This window comes from Brassica rapa, chromosome A02 (assembly GCF_000309985.2).
Source record: "Brassica rapa cultivar Chiifu-401-42 chromosome A02, CAAS_Brap_v3.01, whole genome shotgun sequence".
NCBI classification, from domain to species: Eukaryota; Viridiplantae; Streptophyta; class Magnoliopsida; order Brassicales; family Brassicaceae; genus Brassica; species Brassica rapa.
Genome location: NC_024796.2, coordinates 26,127,452 through 26,147,887, shown reverse-complemented (window position 1 = coordinate 26,147,887; position 20,436 = coordinate 26,127,452). Strand labels below are relative to the sequence as shown.

Sequence of the window (20,436 nt, the reverse complement as noted above, 5' to 3'; positions counted from 1 at the left end):
ATTGGCGTCATATAAACAACTAACTTTTTCATGTTCTTTTTTACTTTTAGGTTAATCTGAAAATCAAAGACTCTGTCAATGATTTATTGTTTTTATTTTGTGGTTATCTGGTGCTGATTAATTTATAAAGAGTTCAGGCTACACAGAGAATGATGATCCCATACAATCACTTAAAACATAGATGAGTTTTAAATCAAGGTGATATTACCCTTACCCAAACACAGAATTCTTTTCACCAAAATGGAAACTCGATGTCATATATGGTTGCATTCGACCATGATTATAAACAAAGTGGTATATTTCCAATTTCCTCTAAGTCTGGTGTATTTGCTATGAGAATATTGAAAATAATGTGACTACAGGGATGATAAACAAAGCTTTAGTATGTCTGCGGGAGTTGAGTAGAACTTCGTAAGTCATTTCTTACTACATCATGGCAATCACTCGCTCTTGATATTATCTGCTTGAAAAAGTATCTTGCCTATCAGAAAAAAAGATGAGCACAAAAGTGTGAGACTAAAGTAAGAAAATTACAAATGATCAAAAAATTAGACCACATACCTCAATTGTTTCCTATGCTAGCTACAACAGATACAATATATGCGTAAATTCCTATTCTTTTTCGCTAAACTACATTAGACAATATATAACTCAGCTCTAATATTAGTGCTATATATGAACAATATATAAAGTCTCGTCTCTAAATGTCCCCTGAAAACAGTAGAAACTCAATCCTACGTTCGTAACAATAAAAAAATCATACAGGTAATGGTCTAAGAGTTTCAGTTTAAAAGAGACCTCAAGAATAGAACAAACACCCTGTGCGTAGTTACTGTTTGTAACCTCATAAAATATATTACATAGAAAACATCTCAAAGTTCTTTTAGGTAAGGACCAATACACAACAATATCTATGCACTTTTTTTCATCTATTAATACAACTAAAAGTTCATAGAGTGATCTCACAACTTCTAAGAAAACTTTCATAAGCTTTGAATCCTCACAGAATTGCATTTGGGCTTTGTACATGTTCAGAAGTGGAGTCCATGTTTCACCTGTCTCTGTTTGATCGTCAGTGTCCGTTCTTTGTTGCAGGAACTGGCGAGTGTGCATTCCCTTCCGAACCATCCATCCACTTGATTCACCAATAGAATAAGTTGAAACTCCTAGACCAACACTCGTAGCCCTGTGAAAATCACAAATGATCAATACAACTTTCTCAGTGGAAATTTGAACCAAGAACCTTACATCTTCTTTATATCCCTCTAATTCATCATTGCTTGATAGGCTTATGAAGCTATCCTCCTTGGAAAGTATTGACCTTATTTTCATATAACAAATCTGCAATAACTCGAAATCAAGAATCTCATAACAGGATTGAAGCAATACAATAACAGAACGTACACATAACTTATATAGAAATTTTTTTTTACCTTAAATCATTGCCTCCTTGCATATTTTCAATTGTAACCTGCACACAACAATAAGCAACAATTTCTTATAATCATAATTTTTTTTTCTTACTAATGCTTTAAAAGAAAAAGTGAAGAGAGATTACATTCAAGACAGCACCAGAGTTGGAAAACTTGAGAAGAAGAACGACAGTTACTGGCTCTGCGTATGTAAGAAAATCTGCAAAATCAATGGAAGGCTTTTCTAGACCATTTCGAAGAACCTTAAAACAAATTTTAGAAGATAAAAAACTCATTGTAGCATTCCCGAATTAACGTCCTTTGATGGATTTTATGCTCGATGTTAAAATCATCCCTTGAAAAACCATGATTATTCACCACAGCGAGCACCTGAATTCAACGTAAGTTAAGCACCATAGGGAGAACCATAGTGAAAATATAAGATTTGAGCATGAGACATAACCTGGACCCCTGTCCATAAAATCAACTCGCTGTTCCATGTGTCTATGCATCCCCATTAACTGAAACCTATACGGAGAAGAACGCAAATCATTAGACAAACCATGTTGATTGCTAATGATAAGTGTGATAGTCTTCCCGTGAAAGAAACTGGGATACATACCTTGAAGCAAAATCTTTGTTTGAGATTGAAATGACGATTGAGAATCTCATTTGCATTGTCTTTAAAAGCTTTACGCAACAAAGAACCTTATTTAGAAACTGTTACAAAGAGCCATTCATTACTGCAGAAGACAAAGATGTGTTTTAGAGTGCACCCGATGAGAATCTCCATAGAAAATTACAGCTTTAAAATAGAGAAATATTTGTTCTCCATTTTTTGATTAAAAATGAGTTTTTTTGTGTTTTACCTTTCTCAGTGAAATTGAGAGAAGATTCTCTCAGGGTCGACTCCAGCGTTGGCATCACTAACAGTGCTCTGACTCTTGTGCTTCTTCTGCTGGCGTGTTTGGTCGGCGGTGAAGCAAGCGATTTTCTCCTTGGTTTTCAAAAGAACGACTGATACAGATGGCTGACTATCTAGACCGGTTGATCTTACGTTTTCACCAGTGGAGTCATCATCACTATCGTCACTTCTTCCAAGTATTACCGGAGCATTGGTCACTATAACCATGAAGACGATGAACGGTGGCGGCAGAGGCGATTATAAGATTCATATGGGGAGATTGTCCAAGACCGAGCAGATTGTCCAAAACCGAGCTGATCTTTCGATGTTGGAGGTTGAGGATGTGGATCCAGACCGCCAAGTCCCAAAAAAAAAACCTTTGTCCTTTGATTTCCCGGTCTTGGCTGCCGCTGATGCTGTGAATTATTTTATTTTCGTGGCTATGGTGAAGGTGCAAAGGGAGAGTACGGAGATATAAATATATAGGGTAGGAACCTGAGAATTCAGAAAGTTTCATTCCGTTTGAGACTTGCAGTTAAGAATGAGGCTTTATCACTGATCTTATGGGAGAGAGACGTTAGAAAAGAGAATTGGAAGCGATTATAACAATAAGTTTTGTTCCGATAAGAAGGACAAAGATGAAGCCGATGTGCGTCCATTGAAAGGGGTCAAGGCTTCGCAGCTTCATGGGCTTGCCTAATGTAAAGGAAACAAATAAGAAAAAGCCCAGTCGAGAATAAATGACATGTAAATTTATAGCTGAAGTGTCACTTTGATAGGTTGGGAATTTTTTGCTGATGTGGACAGCTTCCCTACTCCTCATATAACCCTTTTAATACAACTAGAGATTTTCCCGCGCTACGCGCGGTTTATTTGTCTATAAACATTAAAACCTTAGATTTTTTTAAAAAAAAATTAAGTTTTTTTTTTAATATTATATCATTTTTTTGTTTCGATATATTTTTTTGTTTGAAATATCATTAATTTATGTTAACATATTAAATGTCTTTATTAATCTTTTCGTAACCATGTTTAAATCTTTCTTAAAATTTAAAATACTCTACATTTAATAAAATAAAAAAATTCTATCATCTTATGTATATAATATATTTTCTTATATATCATCTGATTGATTTTGAATTATTTTCTGAAGTATAGGTAAATAACTTTTATTTCATATAAATATATAATTTTAGAAATGTGTAATAATTTTGAATACTTAAATCTGTAAATTTTGATAACCAATAAAATGACTCAGCAATTCTTTAAGTTTTGAAGCCATAATTTATTTTCAATATTAAACTTTCTGGTATTTATTATTTTGTAAATGATTATTTGTTATAAAAATGTGAAATATGTAGTAGATTTCAATATGAACAATTCTGTATTTCATTACTACATAAAAGGATATTGAGAAACATTAACATATTCATAGATGGTCACTTATTTAACAAATCTTAAAAATTATCTCTTAACGTTAAAAATTCTTAGGTGTTGAGTTTCAGGATAGAATCTTGTTAACATATTCTCTCTCTGTTAGAAAAAAATCAGAGATATGTATGAAATCAGAAGCATAATATTGAAATATGGACACATACCTCTTCATCAATCATCAACATCTCAAGGCCGAGAATGATGTCTCCTTTGGAATTATTGCGAGCTTTCCATAAATAGATTAGCTTAAAAAGCAACTGGGAATCTCCAGGTCCTGATGAAACCTTACTGAAGAAATGTGGAGAATGAATTTGGGTGGTGGTGACTGCCGTTTGATTTGCCATAAAGCTAGGAATGGATTTGAGGATCCGAGCAATAGATTTTTGGCTTGAGGAAGCATCGTTATGATTGAGTAAGAGGAGGGATGTTGAAAGTTAGACGCCGATTTGTCTAGATGAGTAATTAAGTAGCTTTAATTCGTCACTATAGCCGTCGCAGGCGTTATACGGAAGAGATAGAAAGACAGTGAGTTCTGGAATGTCTTCTGTAGACGTCGTAACAAAATTAGGTTGGAGCAAGAAGATGACAAAACAAATGGGTCATTAAAACTAAATGGCCTATTACACAGCACATATTCGTGGTCCAACAACTTAACATCCATGATGACATGGACAAATGATTGGTTGCGAATTTTTTCGCTAACGTGGACAGCTTAAGAGGGCTTCATATTCTCCTTTTAATAGTGTAAGATTCATGTTTTCTTTTTGAGAAAGGATATAAATATACATGTTTGTTAGAATCTTATATGTATTATTATATATGAAAATAACGCTAACCATGTTATTAGAATAATTGAATAGATTTTTTTTGAAATAAATATTACTGGTTAACTTATAAAATATAATCCTTACAATAATTTTATTATACATTAGTATATATAGAATAATATTGATTGTATTTTTGTTATTTAATACAATTATTTCTTTTGTTTATTTTATATTTATATATTTTATTTTTATACTCATGTTTACATTATAATGATTTAGCATACATATAGATGTAGATGATGAAGACGTTTATCACCGAGTTTATATTTATTTATAAAGTAAATTCTTATCAGAAAATATAAGGAATATAAATTTATTATTTCTTAAATTTTTGATGAAAAAACTGTTTTGAATTTATTAAAGATATCCATTTAATTTAAAATATAAAATACTGTGATGCTTCCATTATAAAAATATTTTTTCAGAATGTTATGGTATTAAATATTTCAAAGAGTTTGATTATATAACACCAAATTTCACCCTAACTATTGTAGCATGTTTATTAAGGATGTCTTGGTTCCAAGTGAATATCATAGCATACATATACCATATTTTCATGAATATTTTCCCTTAATTGCTCCAATTGAATCAACTTTCTTCTAACATTTAAAACAAATGACATTTAAATTTACTTGAATGCTAATGATTTTTCATGTAATATTTATATACACTTAAGTTCTCATTTTTTCTCACGTAACCTCTACAATTCGAAAGAGTAGAAAATGCATTCCTAATTTCCGTGGATGAAGATCAAAACAAAAACATTCAATGAAAGCTTCATGTTCTAGACTGCTCCATCAACCTCCCAGATATAGCAGCCACGTTCATTCTTCTCCACAGCTAATCTATGCCCACCATAAACCATATCCAAAGTCACAGTGCGTGATCCAACTTGTCATGTAACATTCCCTTTAGAAGCGTTGGACCTAAGTGGTTATGCGTCCCTTCGTATGTAGCCACCAGTACGGAAGGATCCTCTACGATGCGTTGCACCTGAACAACAACAACATGACCCAAAGATCATCATAAGACAGCTCAAGAAGTAGAGATAAACGATTACAAATGAAAAATAAACTCAATGTGAGTGAACGAACACCTAAAGTAAGCTCTGTTTCTCTACAGTTTTTATAAACGAAACATTAATGTTAGATACTCAAGTCATGTGATAATTGTTTGGGTGAATCAAGAAGGGGTTTTATGCTTACTTCTTTATCTCACGGCCATCATTAAGTGGCAAAACGTTTGATGATGATGGTGAGATGGTTTCAATCTTCTTCCTTTTCTCTACTCCCTCACTGCTGTTTCATAATCAAAAGTTAATAATGAAACATCTATGTCTTGTTATGGAAACAAAAACAAATTGTGTAACTTACTCTGTACATTCTTCTTCATCGACAAAAACCTCAAAAGAGGAAGCAGCAGTTCTCACAATGGGTTTCTGAGGAACCTGCGAAAATACATATATGCAGGTAAGTGAACAGTTTACAGAGATAAGTTTAGCTTAGTTTTCGCAGTTAGAGCAGAAGCAAGACCTTGAATGCTGCCCATTTTCCATGTAAGGCATTGTTTTCTGTGTTCCTCTCTGCTCTGCCTCCAAGCATAAGCCAAGAACCAAACTCTGGTTTTGACTTGTCCGACTCTGTTTGATCCCCCGTTATAGTATCCTTGTACACAGCCAAAGGTGCCTTGGATGAGCTACAAAAATGAGAGAGAGAGTTGCTCAATAATTTAGAGTTTTGATGAAGTTTATATATATGTTTAAAGCAAGAGATACATAATGATGAAACTGCTTACTGATTCAGATTTGTTCTCTTTTCTTGTGGTCCTAAAGCTTGTCTTCCTGTATCTATACAACACATTGTCATGTAAGAGAGCTTAACAGAATATATTAATAAAACTTCCAAAGTAATTAATTACTACTGTGTCTCACTACTATTATCTCCCCTTGACAATACAGTCCCAAAGCTTCTTGATGGTAAGTCATTCTCCTTTGGCTCCTGTAATAGGTAAAAAAAACATTAAATCACCATGTGAAAAAAAAAACTTAAGCATAGATAAACATACAGAAGAAACTTCTTATATCATCAACTGTTGTGGTCCTTCTCATAGTTCTCAACATAAACTTCTTGTAAGCATCATTCAACTTCTCCACAGGCTTTGCATTCCTGCACAGAGTTTCACACTTTATTAATCAAATCACGTGACAAAAGCCAAGGACCCAAAACGAAGAAAACTCACCTAGAGATTCCGAGATTGAAGATCTCATTAGCAGTCTTCACCTTACCCTTATACTCCATGTGCAACCCATAATCTCTGTAGTAAAAACCATGCGTCCTCCCAATATCATTAACCTCCAAAAACTTATAAATCACTTCCGCATCAGCGCAATGCTCGGCCTTCAAAAGGATAAACCACTTCCTTTTAGTAAACTACACTTCCAATACAAAAGAAGATCATTCAAGGAAGAGCTAAAAAAAAACATTACATTTCCAACCAGACTTTGAGGTAACGAAGATCATCCTTGTACCGGTCCGAGTGCCAGAACTTCTCACGTACTGCTCGTATATCACCAACAGACCCGAGCACTCTCCACCCGGAGGAAACGCCTCCTGCATCCATTTAACACACCTGGAGAGAAACCTCAAATCTCAGGATCAAGAAGACTTTTTATAATCAAGAATAGATAAAAAATGAACTCACTTTATCCATGGGAAGAGAGGGTCGTCACCGTCGTACTCATCTATATCCTCAATCAGCTTCTTAATGAATCAGAGATCAATGAGTGTGATTCGATTGAAACCCAAGAGATAAAAAAATTGAAGTGATTCAATTGAAACCCTCAGCAAAAGCTCTTGAAGAAAATTTTACCTTCACTCTTGAAGAAAACAGACTCGAATTGGTTTCACGGGGAGAAGACGTAGAGGAGAAGAGAGAAGATGAAGTGGCGGAGGAGAAAAGCCTTGGCATCACGTCTTAGATTTAGGTATGGGTCTTAGTTTTAGGTTTTTAGGTTAAATGAAAACAAAGCCCAAACATATACACACAGTCCAAACGTAAATTTAAGTCCAAAAAAATGAAATGTTCTTATTGGTTGATTATTTTAAGTGACGTGGCAAGCTCCCTGCTCACTATATGTGGCTTTTAGTATTGTATAGATATATACAGATATATATATTATTTTTATCTAATTCTGATCAAATAGTGTAATTATGGTTAGATTTAATTGTGTTTATTGCGATGCTAATAATGAACAAAATCATTAAATGACAATCTATTTCCTTTTTAAGTTTTGATCATATAGTGTCATCTTTAATCAAAAATAAAAATAGTATTATTTAGAAAGTGATGTTATTGAGATGGTTAGATTTTAATGTATTTATTGTGGCGCTAATAATGAGAAAAATCATTAAACAGAAATCTAATGCCTTTTAAGTTTCAATCATATAATGATGTCTTTAATCAAAACAAAAAAAAAACAATACTTCCTCCGTTCCTGAAATAAGATGTTTTAGATTGTTTACTTGTTCCAGTAAGATAGATTTTCTATATGTTTAATGTACTTTTTATACTTTTAAGAAACATTAAATGAAAATATTTGAATTGATTAAATTTCATTGGTGAAAAGTTATTGAAAAGTGTATAATAAAGTAAAGGAAAAATTAAATTATAAACATTTATTGAATTCTTAATAAGCGTGAACACTTTAGAAAATATTACTTTCGGGAACAGAGAGAGTAGCACTTTTGAAATTAATGTTTCATAGATGGCTGGATTTTAATGTGTTTACTGTGGTGCTAATAACGAGCAAAATCATTAAACGACAATCTATTACCTTTTTAAGTTTTGATCAGATAATGGTGTCTGTAATTGAAACTGAAAAGTAGTATTTTTTTGGAAAGTATTGTTGCATGGTTGGATTTTAATGTGTTTATTACGTCACTAAAACTAAGAAAAAATATTATTCTCTCCGTTTCTAGAAGATCCATGTTTTAGAAAAAAAATAGTTTCAAAAATATACATTTTTATATTTTCAATACATTGTTTCATGAAAAATTGTACTTTCCAAAAATACAATTATATTTAATAAAATTTCATTGGTTAAAAGTTATTGGAAATAATTTATTAAAAAAATAATGTATTGGAAAATATAATTTTATATGTTTTTCTAATAAGTGTGAAAAACTATAACATAGATCTTTTAGGAGCAAGAGGGAGTAAACGATAATTGAAAGTGTTGTTGCATAGATAGTTGGATTTTAATGTTTTTACTATGGCGTTAATAAAAGTCAAAATCATTAAACGATAAGCTATTACTCACATATATTTTTTACTTTCTAACAATAAGAGTCCATATCATTATCCGGTCAAATAGTGTTGTCTTTAGTCAAAACCATAAATACTAGTAGTATTATTTTGAAAGTGGTGTTGCAGAGAAAGTTGGATTTTAATTTATATACTAGACCTTGATCCGCACACCCATGCGTCTTTTGTTTTTACTTTTTATAGATAAATACTTATTTTATGTAAGTAATAATCTATACTTTTAAAATTTATCGTGCGCGAGTTTTTGTTTTTAATTTTTATAAATAAATATTTATTTTGTGTAAGTGTGGTAATCTATATTTTTAAATTTTATCCATATAAAATAGTTGTTTAATATAAAATTTCTAAAAACAATAATTTTATAATTTATACTGAGTATTATAAATTATCTTGTAATTCGTTAATTGTATCACTTACACTTTTAGAATATGATCCATATATCCGCACAAATATTTTTATTTTTTATGTATCAAAATTTTATGATAAGATATAATAAATTTATTTTATGTACTATTTAAAATCTGGTGTTATATACTTTATACTTTTAAACATATTTATCATATTGAATTTACACTGGCTTATTATTTATAATAGAATATACATAAAATAATAAAAGGCATGATTTTAGCCACAATATTTTTGGCTTTAACTTTTAGAATATTTTGTTTATTATGATTATTTTGAAACCTACGAATAGGGAAAGTGGATATTTTATTCTCTTGTTGCCGAAATCTTTGTTAGTGTTATAATTATTTAAAGAAATTATGTAATAATTAGAAAAGACAAGCATTACCTAATAATAGGTTTATTTTATTTTCAATGGCATTGGATTGTAAATACTTTATAAGTTTAAGGGTAAGTCTAAATTTGTACTTCTCTTTTAATAATATAGATTATGGCGCTAACAATATTATTAACAACAATCTATTACTCACATATATGTGTATATCTATTACCTTTCTTTTAATTCCGATCATATAATATGTAACATTTAGTAAAAACTAAAAACAATATTTTTGAAACGTTATAAAAACAATATTTATGAGAGTTACGTTTGCAAAAGTACTTAAATTTTAATGTGTTTACTAGATTTTGACCCGCGTTTAAAAAATGCGGGTTTGTTTTCGAAATTAAATATCTTTTAAACAAATTTCAATATAAGATAATGGATAAGTCTGAGCATATTTATCCAAAAGCACGAACTGAACCATACCATACTGAAAAAACCAAAGCTGAACTGGATTTCATAAACCGAGTAGATCATATATTTATGGAATTGAAAATTTGAAACTGGTCCAGTTCCCAACTTTGTTACCGAACCAAAAACCAAAATAATCTAACTGAGACCTAACCAAACTTTGTAAATACCTGAATGGTTTCTATATTTATAGAACCAAAACACCAAAAACTAAAATACTCGAACTAAAACCAAATGATGAGGACTAATAGTGCATCACATTTAAATGGTGTGAAGAAAGTATACAAGTTATTTAACTCCTTTTAATAGGGTACATATGTGGTTTATAGACAAATTAAGATATAAGTAATGGCTTTCAAGTCTGATTCGGACCTATAGTCGAACCGGTAAACCTGATGGATATATAAATCCAGAATAGCTTATGTTCTTCATGTAATATTGTATCAGAGGTTCTATCAACTCATATGTTTCCATAAAATTTAAATTTAATAAAAATTTATTAATTAAAAAACTGATTAACCGAAAAAACTGCTATTAACCAGTGAACCAATACTGGTTGACTTGCTAAAAACCTAGAAAAATCTTATAGTATTTTTAAAAAAAAATTGATTAAATTTCCCATATAATAAATTGTATTTTTGTTATTCATTTGTAATAATCATTACTATTAAAATACATGGTATATATATCATCCAGGTAGTAATGTTAAAGGGGCAACTTAAAACCAATCGACAATAATAGTATTATAAACATTGAACAATGAACTTAACTATTACTAATGTTTCATGGTGTATATATATATATATATATATATATCAAATTTACGTAGGAAATGTTTCATGGAGTAACTTTTATAATTAAATACTATTCAGATTCATGTTCACATGAGGATTTCACTATTTCTTAGTGTTACAATCAATATATATTTAAAATGTGTCTAGAACAATATTTTTATATTGTAAGTATAATAATATGGAAGAAAGTGGATATAGCAAGGTGGAAACCATCGACATATGATTAAAATTAAATTGATTTGCTTATTTATAATTTTCGGTTGATTGCAGGAGAAAATATAGGGTATGAAAGACGTTTATTGATATTTTATAGTTAGATTTATTATATGGTCCAACAATTAATTAAGTAGGTGCAACAACCTTTTTTAAGTAGATTTTTTAGGACTGATTCCCTTTTAATAGTATTGATTACGACGCTAACAATAAGCAAGATCATTCTTAGTGTGTTTATTGATGATCAATAATCGGTAAGATCACTAAACAACAATTTATTAGTCAGATATATATATATATATATATATATATATATATATATATATATTAATTTTATTTCAAATTATACAATGCCACACACTTGTTGATTTTAAAAGTTATTATTACTTAATTTCATAATTCACTAATTTTCTAATTAAATGAAATTGGTTAATTATGGCTCTAACAATAGTTAAAATCACTAAAAATAGTTTATCACTCACATAAGTATTGCACATTCATTTAATTCAAGACAATACAGCGGCCACTAGTCAGTTTTCAGATAACAAATTTATTTTCATATTTTATTCACTCTTTAAGTGATTTTAATATATTTATTAACAATAATGAAAATCATTAAAAGCAATTTATTACTCAAATCATACAGAGGTGTCACTAGTAAAATATTAAGCAAAAGATGATTAATTGTTCATATTATTTAAAGAAAAATATTTGTATCCCTTATATATTAATTGAGGATCTTTTAAAAAATTAGAACCTTAATTTTGTATTAATTAAAAAAAACCCCAATCCTATGTGGCACTTCTAAATGCCTTCTAAATCCTATTTCTAAGAATTCTAGAGCACCTAATATAAACCATAGTTTAATATAACGTTGTCACGTATTTCCATAATTATATAACATAAGAAAAGTCGATTTTAAAGTGGAGATTAATACCCGTATGAAAACATTGGCGACTGTATGTATAATACATATGAAAACCGGGCCGTCTGTATTAAGACCTGTTTGGCATTATTTGCATAACTACTAATGGCGGACAAGATTTATTAGGTTCAATGAAGATGAAGGTATAATAGCTTTAACAAAAATACAGTATCAATGAACCTATAAAAATGGCGGAATAGAGTTATTAGGTTCATCATTATCATTAGGTCCTTGCCGACAGCCTTATATATCAATAAGGTTCGTGACTGTTATTAGGTTCATCATTATTATTAGGTCCTGGCCGAGTGCCTTATATATCAGTTGTTTGTGTGTTTCGAGTAATGTTCTTGCCTGTTTAACGAATCTTCCAAAAGCTGAACAAATCACATGATTATAAATGGTAATCAAAGAAGTCTGTTGCGAATGTTAAATCTTTTTGGATAAAAATATACATTATGTACATTCACTATAAAAGTCTAAATATTCATCACATATAAGTACCGTATACTGGAATCTCTACAGTAGTTCAATTTTTGTTATTCTCTATGTTGAAGACAACAATATAATTGGAACTCTATAAACATATACTCCAGTGGACTTTTAATCTCCTATATACAGTATAGCAGGTAAGAACGAGTATGTATATAACTAATCAAACCGTCAAATTACCATTAATAATCAATAAATTAACCAGATCGTCGGTTCGAGTTAAATAAGGAAATACAGAAGTGGTTGTGATCGTATGTGTTTAAAAAGTTAATTTTGTATTTAGTAGAAGATTACTTTTGCACCAAGTCTTCCATCGAAATTAATTTGGAGTTAGAAAAGGAACATACATTAAGGAACTGACGTTTGAGAAACAAGAAAGATCCACTTTCCGTTTTAAAGGTGGAAAATATTAGGCGAATTTATTTGCCTTCATAAGCAATCGTTTATTTGTACAGAATACTGTAGTTACTCCCTCCCTTTTTTAATATAAGTCGTTGTAGAGAAATTTTTTTGTTCTAAATTATATGTCGTTTTCGGTTTTCTATGTAAAATTTATTAGTAATTAATGTTGTATGACCAATGATAATATATCTTTTATTTTTCTATTGGTTGAATTGTGGTTAGGTAAATAATTAATGATGTTTTTGTTTAGAAAATATAAAAAATTAATGGTTTTCTTAATCTACGTGCATAGCTATAAAACGACTTATATTAAAAAAAGAAGGGAGTAATAATTAACGATCTTGCTCAAATAAGGCTACTACATGCACATATATTCATTATGTCTATAATTACAAGCCGTAATCTGTGTGGATATATCTACATATTGATTACATAAATCAATTTTATTAATTATATGTTTGACGTCTACATATACTCACGTTTACATTACCAAAGCTAGGTAATAATGATGACATCAATAAATCAGATTTTCGATTTGAAACCATTCAAATCCATGAGTCCCATTCAAATCCATGAGTCCATATAACTTGCTTCAAGTCATCCCCTATATATTGACTGAAAAAAATTTAAAAGGTTGTAATTTTAAATTTGTATTAATTAAAAAAAATTATTTAGGTGTCACTTAATTAAAATATCAATTAATTTTATGTGGTAGCATGACAAGCAATTTAAAATAATGTGTAAGTCCAAAATCAATTCGCTAGAGAAACTAATACTAACCCAAACATAAAAGTATATGATAAAAAGTATAAATAAACCAAGCTCGAGACCATATAAATGAGAGTTTCCTTATTAAAATACTTTTAATCATTGTTTAAGAAAATAATCTACCAAGAGCGTGGATCTTCTACTCCAAATATCGACAGTTACGTATAAATGATAGTTCCTTTATTATATATAGATTTCAATACTATTAACTTAATACTTTATGCATAAATATCTAATATAATTGCCTTGAGGTAAAAGAAAAGTGAAAATATGAAAAATTTATATTTAAGATGCAAAAACTTTGTCAAGGCAAGAACTAAAAATATTTTTTGGGGAGTTAAGTAAAATTATAGTAAATGCAAATCATATTAGTTAATAGTAATTATAGACGATGTTAACATATAAGCTAATCATATTTAAACGATAAGTAACCATCATCTTTCCAACTAGCAATCAGCCAAAAAAAACCTGTTTGGTTTAGTCCTTTGGAAAAAGAGATCTATTTTTACAAATTATTTTTAGATTTAATTATAAAATACAAAAAAAAATTGACTATATTACGTACGATTCAGTACAAGAAACATGTTTGCAAACTATCTACGATTTAGTAATTTGAATTAATGATGTTCAATTCGGTAAAAACTGGACCAACTAAAACCGAACAAAATCGAAATAGAAAAATTAGTTTATTTGGTAACACCACATAAACCGAATATATGTTATTTCTAGAAACCGTGGTATATAGATATGGTTCAGAATATAAACTGATCAAACCATACAAACCGAATAAACTGATTAATTAAAATATAATAGTATAGTTTTATGCAAATTACATAATATAGTTATATACATGTAGTTTATTTTATTTATATGATCTTGATATTTGAGACGTTAATATGAATAATTGGTTATTCTTAAGTAAAGGCTTTCTTTGACATATATTTGTCTTAAATTTAGTATATTGTTATTTTTTTGTTTTCATCTTATAAATCTATAATAACTAATTTATTTAACAATTATTTTTAATCCCATATATATTAACTGATGATCATTTAAAAAAAGAAATTTTGCTTATGTGTCACTTAATTAGGATGACAATTTAGCTTACGCGGCAGCTTAAGAATCAATTGAAAAAATGTTAGTCCAAATCCAATTACTATGGAATATTATATTAAGCCAAAATATAAGAAAAGTGTAATCTTTCCTTAAATAAAAGCTACGAAATTACATAATATGATTAACATATATAAGACAAGTAATGACTATGAATAATAAATATTTGATAACAATTTTTATATCATTCTTCATTTTTGTTTAATTTTATATTATTAAAAAAAATTAAACAATCACATTAACCATATAATAAAAAATATGTTTTTTCTTATATGTTATATTTTAAATTTTTTAAAATGACTTTAAATTACAAAAATAAGGAAAACTTATATGTTATATTTTTTTTTGAAATGACTTTAGATTACAAAAATGAGGAAACCTTATATGTTATTTTTTTCTTATATGTTAGATTATTTCTTATATGTTATATTTTAATTTTTTTTAAATGACCGTAAATTACAAAATGTAAGTTTTTTAAGCATACGACTAAAAACATTAAAATGACATGTATCAATTCGATGGTTGATGCGAAACTTTTCAAAATCATATGGAAGATAAATGCCAAAATAATTCAACTGTAAAAACAAATTGTTTACTTTTTTTTCAAGAATGTGTTCAGGGAAAAAAACTAAAGTTTTTGTGTCATAATTTATTTAATGTCCAATCCAACCAATCCATGATATATTAATTATAGTTTAGTTCAACAGTTTTTTAAAAAAAATTGATCCGGTCCATCGGAATAAATGATATAATATCAACAAAACATATTATATATGTATAAATAAAATAATCAAATATAAAAAGAAAGTTATCGATAATATATACAAATAAACTTACCCTGCGCAAAGCGCAGGTCTTATCCTAGTTATATAGTACAAAATAAGGAAATATTATTGACGGAAGTAGATATACGTTTAAAAATATGAGTTTCCTAAGGAAATGGATGGATGCGGAGATAATAACAAGTCGAAAAAGTACTGAACTTTGATAATGTAACTTCTGAAGAGATAATAAAAAGTGAATAGAAAGGTAATGCCACTTCTGTCTTATGTATGGATTATGTCATATATATCATTAGTGTTTGTACCGGTTTATCACTGGTTAATGATTTGTTGACACAAATGTTTGGGCAGATACTGATGGAGAATAAATAGGTCTTAAGGTGTACAGATGAACAGAACCACATACTAGAAGCTCTTCTCCTTATATAATAATTATTCTCCAAAAGAAGAGTTTTCATCACAATGCAAAAAAATAAACTTTCAATAGACCAGCTTTATAACGCCATTGATGAAGATTTGTTTGAACTTATGATGAATGCATAATATGAAGCATGAAGATGGTAAATTTATGTTTGTACGGTCTTCGTGCAAAAAAACCCAGTGAAGCAAGACTCCAAACAAGCTTCCTAAGTCTTGTGTTCAGATTTTGGATCTAGTACTTGTTCTCACATTATGATACATGAGCAAAAGCTTCTCTGTGAGGCTTCTTCCTCTTTAATTTTCCTCTCTGCTATAGAAGAGAAGATAACAAACCAATAACCAAATTACATAGAACTCCTAAGCATTCATTCTATAAGCAAGATGTACTGAGGTGAGAAAGCAACAGAATAAGACCTGGTCTTGGTTTTGTTGGACACGGTTGCACGACAACGTGCATTTTAATGACGGATTTAGGGAGATCATCAAATGGAGCTTTACACTGAGCAACAATTTTACCATTCTCCAACATCTTACCATCATTTATAAACTTGATGTCACTAGCTGCTTTTGGAACAATATTCTTGTCTAGGGACATCACATTAAAAAGTAAAACTGGAAATCAAAAGTGTGACAAATGAAAAGATTTTGTTGAATGTAGAAGAATAAAGAATAGTCTTGAAGAGAGCCAGAACCAGTTTCTAAACAGATGTCTAATAGTTTAAGACAAGTGATTAGTAATACAATCAGATCTAAAATAGCCTAGACTTTGTCTATCAAGCCACTAGTGAAGAAACTGTTCACCAAACTTAAAGAGCACTTGTAGTAAAGACTCTAAGCTCACCTTTAGGCCATTCAGAGACAATTATCTCCTTGAGCATTCCTACAGTGGCGGTTGGAGAGTAATGAAACGGGCCAACAAAACTCTCAGATGATGTCAGAAGCAAAAATCCAACGCCAAAATGAAACATTTTGTATATCTAGGATATTAGGATCCTAGATTTAGTCAAAAAGTTCGAATTTGAAAACATATAATTAAAATTATAAAAAATATATATATTTTTTTTTGTATTTTTAGGGTATTACGGTTCTTTTACCTATTAAATAAAACAGTTTGTTCATTTTCTTCCTTGTGGTCTATTTTGTGAACAAAACTTGAAAATAGTCTATTTAGGAGAATTGCCGTACTTTTTTTTTGTCATCAACTTTACAGACTCATACTGATTTTGTAAACCAAACTGGGTGATATGCACCCATGTGAACGATAAAAGACGGTTGCTTCATAATATTGCGTGCTAGTCTATCCGCCGTTGAGTTTTGCATCCTTGGTACACTGTACTAGGGATGACAATCAAAGACCTGGACCGCGGGCCTGACCTGTAAAGGCTGCAAGGCGGGATTGGGCCTCCATTTGGTAAGCCCGCAAAATTACAGGCCTAGCGGGACAGGTTCAAAGCGGGACGGGTCGAAAGCGGGATGGGCTTAACCTGTGGGATTTTAAAGACCCACAACTCTAAGTCCCCATTTCTGCTTTCGCCTAAAACATTGAGAGAGAGAGAGAGAGAGAGAGAGAGAGAGAGAAGAGAGAGAGAGAGAGAGAGAGAGAGAGAAGGTGATTCGATAGCTCCGGTGATGGTGGTTTCAGGGTCAATGATGCTTCCGGTCTCCCATGCGCCTTCGATCTGCACCGGTGGAGCTTCTTCGAGTCATCATAAGAAGTTTGAAAACTCACTTTCCACCGAAGAAAAAGATCTAGTTCCTGCCATGGGTTTTTCATAGTCTTGCCTATATGTATTTGTTCACATTATCATACATTTTGGAGTTTTAGGTTTCAATATATCTTTAACTGACTTCTATTATTCTTATTTGCAGAGAATGAAGTTGATGGTGAAGAAGAGAAATTTCCATCTTTTTGTCGTTTGTTGGTGATAAAGATGAAAAACAAGAAGTGTGATTGATGTTTTCTTTTTATTTATTTTTTGGATTAGCATCTTTGATTTGGTGTTGGTTTTATTTAATTTTGGATGAGTTATAATATTTGGATTCAGCTACTAAAGTATTGTTTATTTTTAAAATATTTAGAGTCTAACAAAAGTAAATAAACTAGTGTTTTGATACAACTAAAATCTTCAACTAACAAGTGTATTGCTTTATCCAGTTCAATCCTCGACTAAACAAACTTACTGATGCGTCATGAAATTGATAAAGCATCCTGAATCATGTCTTGAAGCGTTCAGGAGCCATATGTCCATTTATAATTCTATGTCCCGCGGGCGATCCGCAAGGGCCTACATGTTTTGCGGTACGGGTTTGGTCAGCCATTTTTAGGATCACAGCCTGCGCGGGTCTGACCCACCGTGATCCGCTCGAAGACGAACCCACTGCGGTACGGAACGGGACGGATCAACCTGTTTGACATTCCTACATTGTGCCCTACATTTATTTTGATATACGCCTGATTTGAGCCTCATAAGGAAAACTATACTTTTAACAACACCAAAACAAAAACAAAAATTATAATATTATTATTTATAAATATAGACAAAATATAGAAATTTGTATTTCTTTTTTTAATATTAACTTTTCCAAACCAGATATGATATCTATTATTTTATATTAAAATATATCTTAATTACTTACTATTATAAGATATTTTGAAATTAATTTTATAAATATGTATATAATTTTCTATTTTAGTTTTGTGGATAGTTAACGTGAAAAACGGAATTATCAAATAAAATTATAGAGATTTTAATTTTAGCTTTGTGACAAACATATATCAAATGTAATCGTAGCCTTATGCCTTCTTTCATCTGAAAAAAACAATTTTATAGTTAATGTTTTTAAATTTTTTATCTATTATATTAAAAAAAAAGTCATGATTTTTTTCATGTGTGATATTTTAAAATGGATCATCCTTTAATTTTTTTTGGTTAAATGTTTTTTTATTCTTTAAAGATAAAATGATCAATCATTTTTAATCTTCAAACCACATATTAATTGCATTAGGAGTCTCCTTATATTCAGCGAAAAAATCAGGTCGTTATATATGCATTTAACTTTTAAAAAAATATAATCATCAACATAATTGATTAAAAATAGATATCTATTCTTTATTTTATTAAAAACTAATATTATACTAAAACAATCTAAACTCATAATATGTAGCGGACATTTGACTATACACTACAATAAAGTATTTTCAAGATTATGTCTTTCATTCATACCTATGTGACAACTAAAATATAATCACAAAATTGAGATTAATATCATTCATTTATAAACCAAAATAATTAGTTTGATGTTTTCAATTTAGAATTATACAAACTGTGTGCTCGTGTGAAGTAACATTTATTTCATTACTTTGAATGATAATGATATTAATTTGGATACTGAATGAAATAATTAACATTTCATATCATTTCAAAATCTAAAAAATTTTAAAAATACTTCAATTTCTGATTTATTTAGTTAATAATTATCTGAAACACTATAAACAATATATATATACATAGATTTGAAATACAATAAACGAGAGATAAGTTAATTCATTATATTACATTATTTTAATTTTTCTATATTATGTTTATATAAAAATATATTATTTCATAAAATATAAAAATGCAATATATTGGACTTACAATTAACTATTCTATTAAAATAAAAATCACGACTTCTTTCATGTGTGTTTGTTTTTTTATTTTGGACCATCCTTTAGAAATTTTATTAACTATATTGTATTTAAACTAATAACACATAGAATATTTGAACTATTTTAATCATAATATCTTTTGATATTTTTATTTTAAATATAAAAATATATATTTTAAAAAATCTAACAAATCTGTTTGAAAAGATTCTAACAAGATCTCAATTTTTTAAAAATTATATATAAATATTTTAACTAATTTCGTAATTAATTTTGAAATATTATTATGCATTAATATGTTCAATTATCATTTATGAAATAAAAATAAAAATTATATCATATTTTTTATCTGCTATATAATTATAATTATAAATATTTATGTTCAAAATTATAATATGTTGGTAAGACGGGTTAACACTAGCAAACTATTTAATACATATAAAAAATTAACTTTTATTTTATTAAAGCTAATAATATAAGATATTTTTAACTACTTTAATCATGATATCTTTTCATTATATATAATTATTCTAACAAATCTACTGATAAATATTTTAACAATTTTTTAGTTTTCAAAATATTTATATATAAATATTTTCACTAATTTTGTAATTAGAAATGAACTATTATTATGAATTAATATATATTTTATTATTGTTTATAAAATGAAAAAAATTATATATAATAAGATAAATATATATAATAAGAAACAAAAAATACATATGAAAGTTTTAAACCATTGATTAAATTATTATATCTGAAATAGTTATATAAATATTTAAATAT

The 20,436-nt window shown here is 29.2% G+C and overlaps 2 protein-coding genes across 13 annotated transcripts; both read right to left on the bottom strand.

Annotated features, from left to right (window-relative positions):
- Positions 1 to 806: 806 nt before the first annotated feature.
- Positions 807 to 20,293, bottom strand: LOC103854279 (mitotic spindle checkpoint protein BUBR1-like). Of its 12 annotated transcripts, XM_033285887.1 has the most exons (11): positions 7,446 to 20,293; positions 7,278 to 7,337; positions 7,066 to 7,205; positions 6,816 to 6,972; positions 6,658 to 6,742; positions 6,508 to 6,574; positions 6,372 to 6,423; positions 6,110 to 6,272; positions 5,951 to 6,024; positions 5,783 to 5,875; positions 3,259 to 5,570 (listed from the first exon to the last, which is right to left on the bottom strand). In XM_033285887.1, the coding sequence occupies exons 3-11, from the start codon at positions 7,190 to 7,192 to the stop codon at positions 5,555 to 5,557; spliced, it is 834 nt and encodes a 277-aa protein (XP_033141778.1). In that variant the 5' UTR covers positions 7,193 to 7,205; positions 7,278 to 7,337; positions 7,446 to 20,293; the 3' UTR covers positions 3,259 to 5,554. The 12 variants fall into 12 exon arrangements, 1 of the variants encoding a protein (XP_033141778.1); XR_004455681.1 differs by lacking the exon at positions 7,446 to 20,293 and adding exons at positions 807 to 1,186; positions 1,249 to 1,341; positions 1,434 to 1,471; ... (1 more) ...; positions 1,876 to 1,940; positions 2,035 to 2,155 and having other exon boundaries at positions 2,282 to 6,423; positions 6,642 to 7,205; XR_004455684.1 differs by lacking the exons at positions 7,066 to 7,205; positions 7,278 to 7,337; positions 7,446 to 20,293 and adding exons at positions 807 to 1,186; positions 1,249 to 1,341; positions 1,434 to 1,471; ... (1 more) ...; positions 1,876 to 1,940; positions 2,035 to 2,155 and having other exon boundaries at positions 2,282 to 6,423; positions 6,642 to 6,742; positions 6,816 to 6,877.
- On the bottom strand, positions 16,375 to 16,972 carry LOC103854356 (membrane-anchored ubiquitin-fold protein 4-like). The gene is made up of 2 exons (XM_033285304.1): positions 16,846 to 16,972; positions 16,375 to 16,589 (listed from the first exon to the last, which is right to left on the bottom strand). The coding sequence occupies exons 1-2, from the start codon at positions 16,970 to 16,972 to the stop codon at positions 16,375 to 16,377; spliced, it is 342 nt and encodes a 113-aa protein (XP_033141195.1).
- Positions 20,294 to 20,436: the final 143 nt, after the last annotated feature.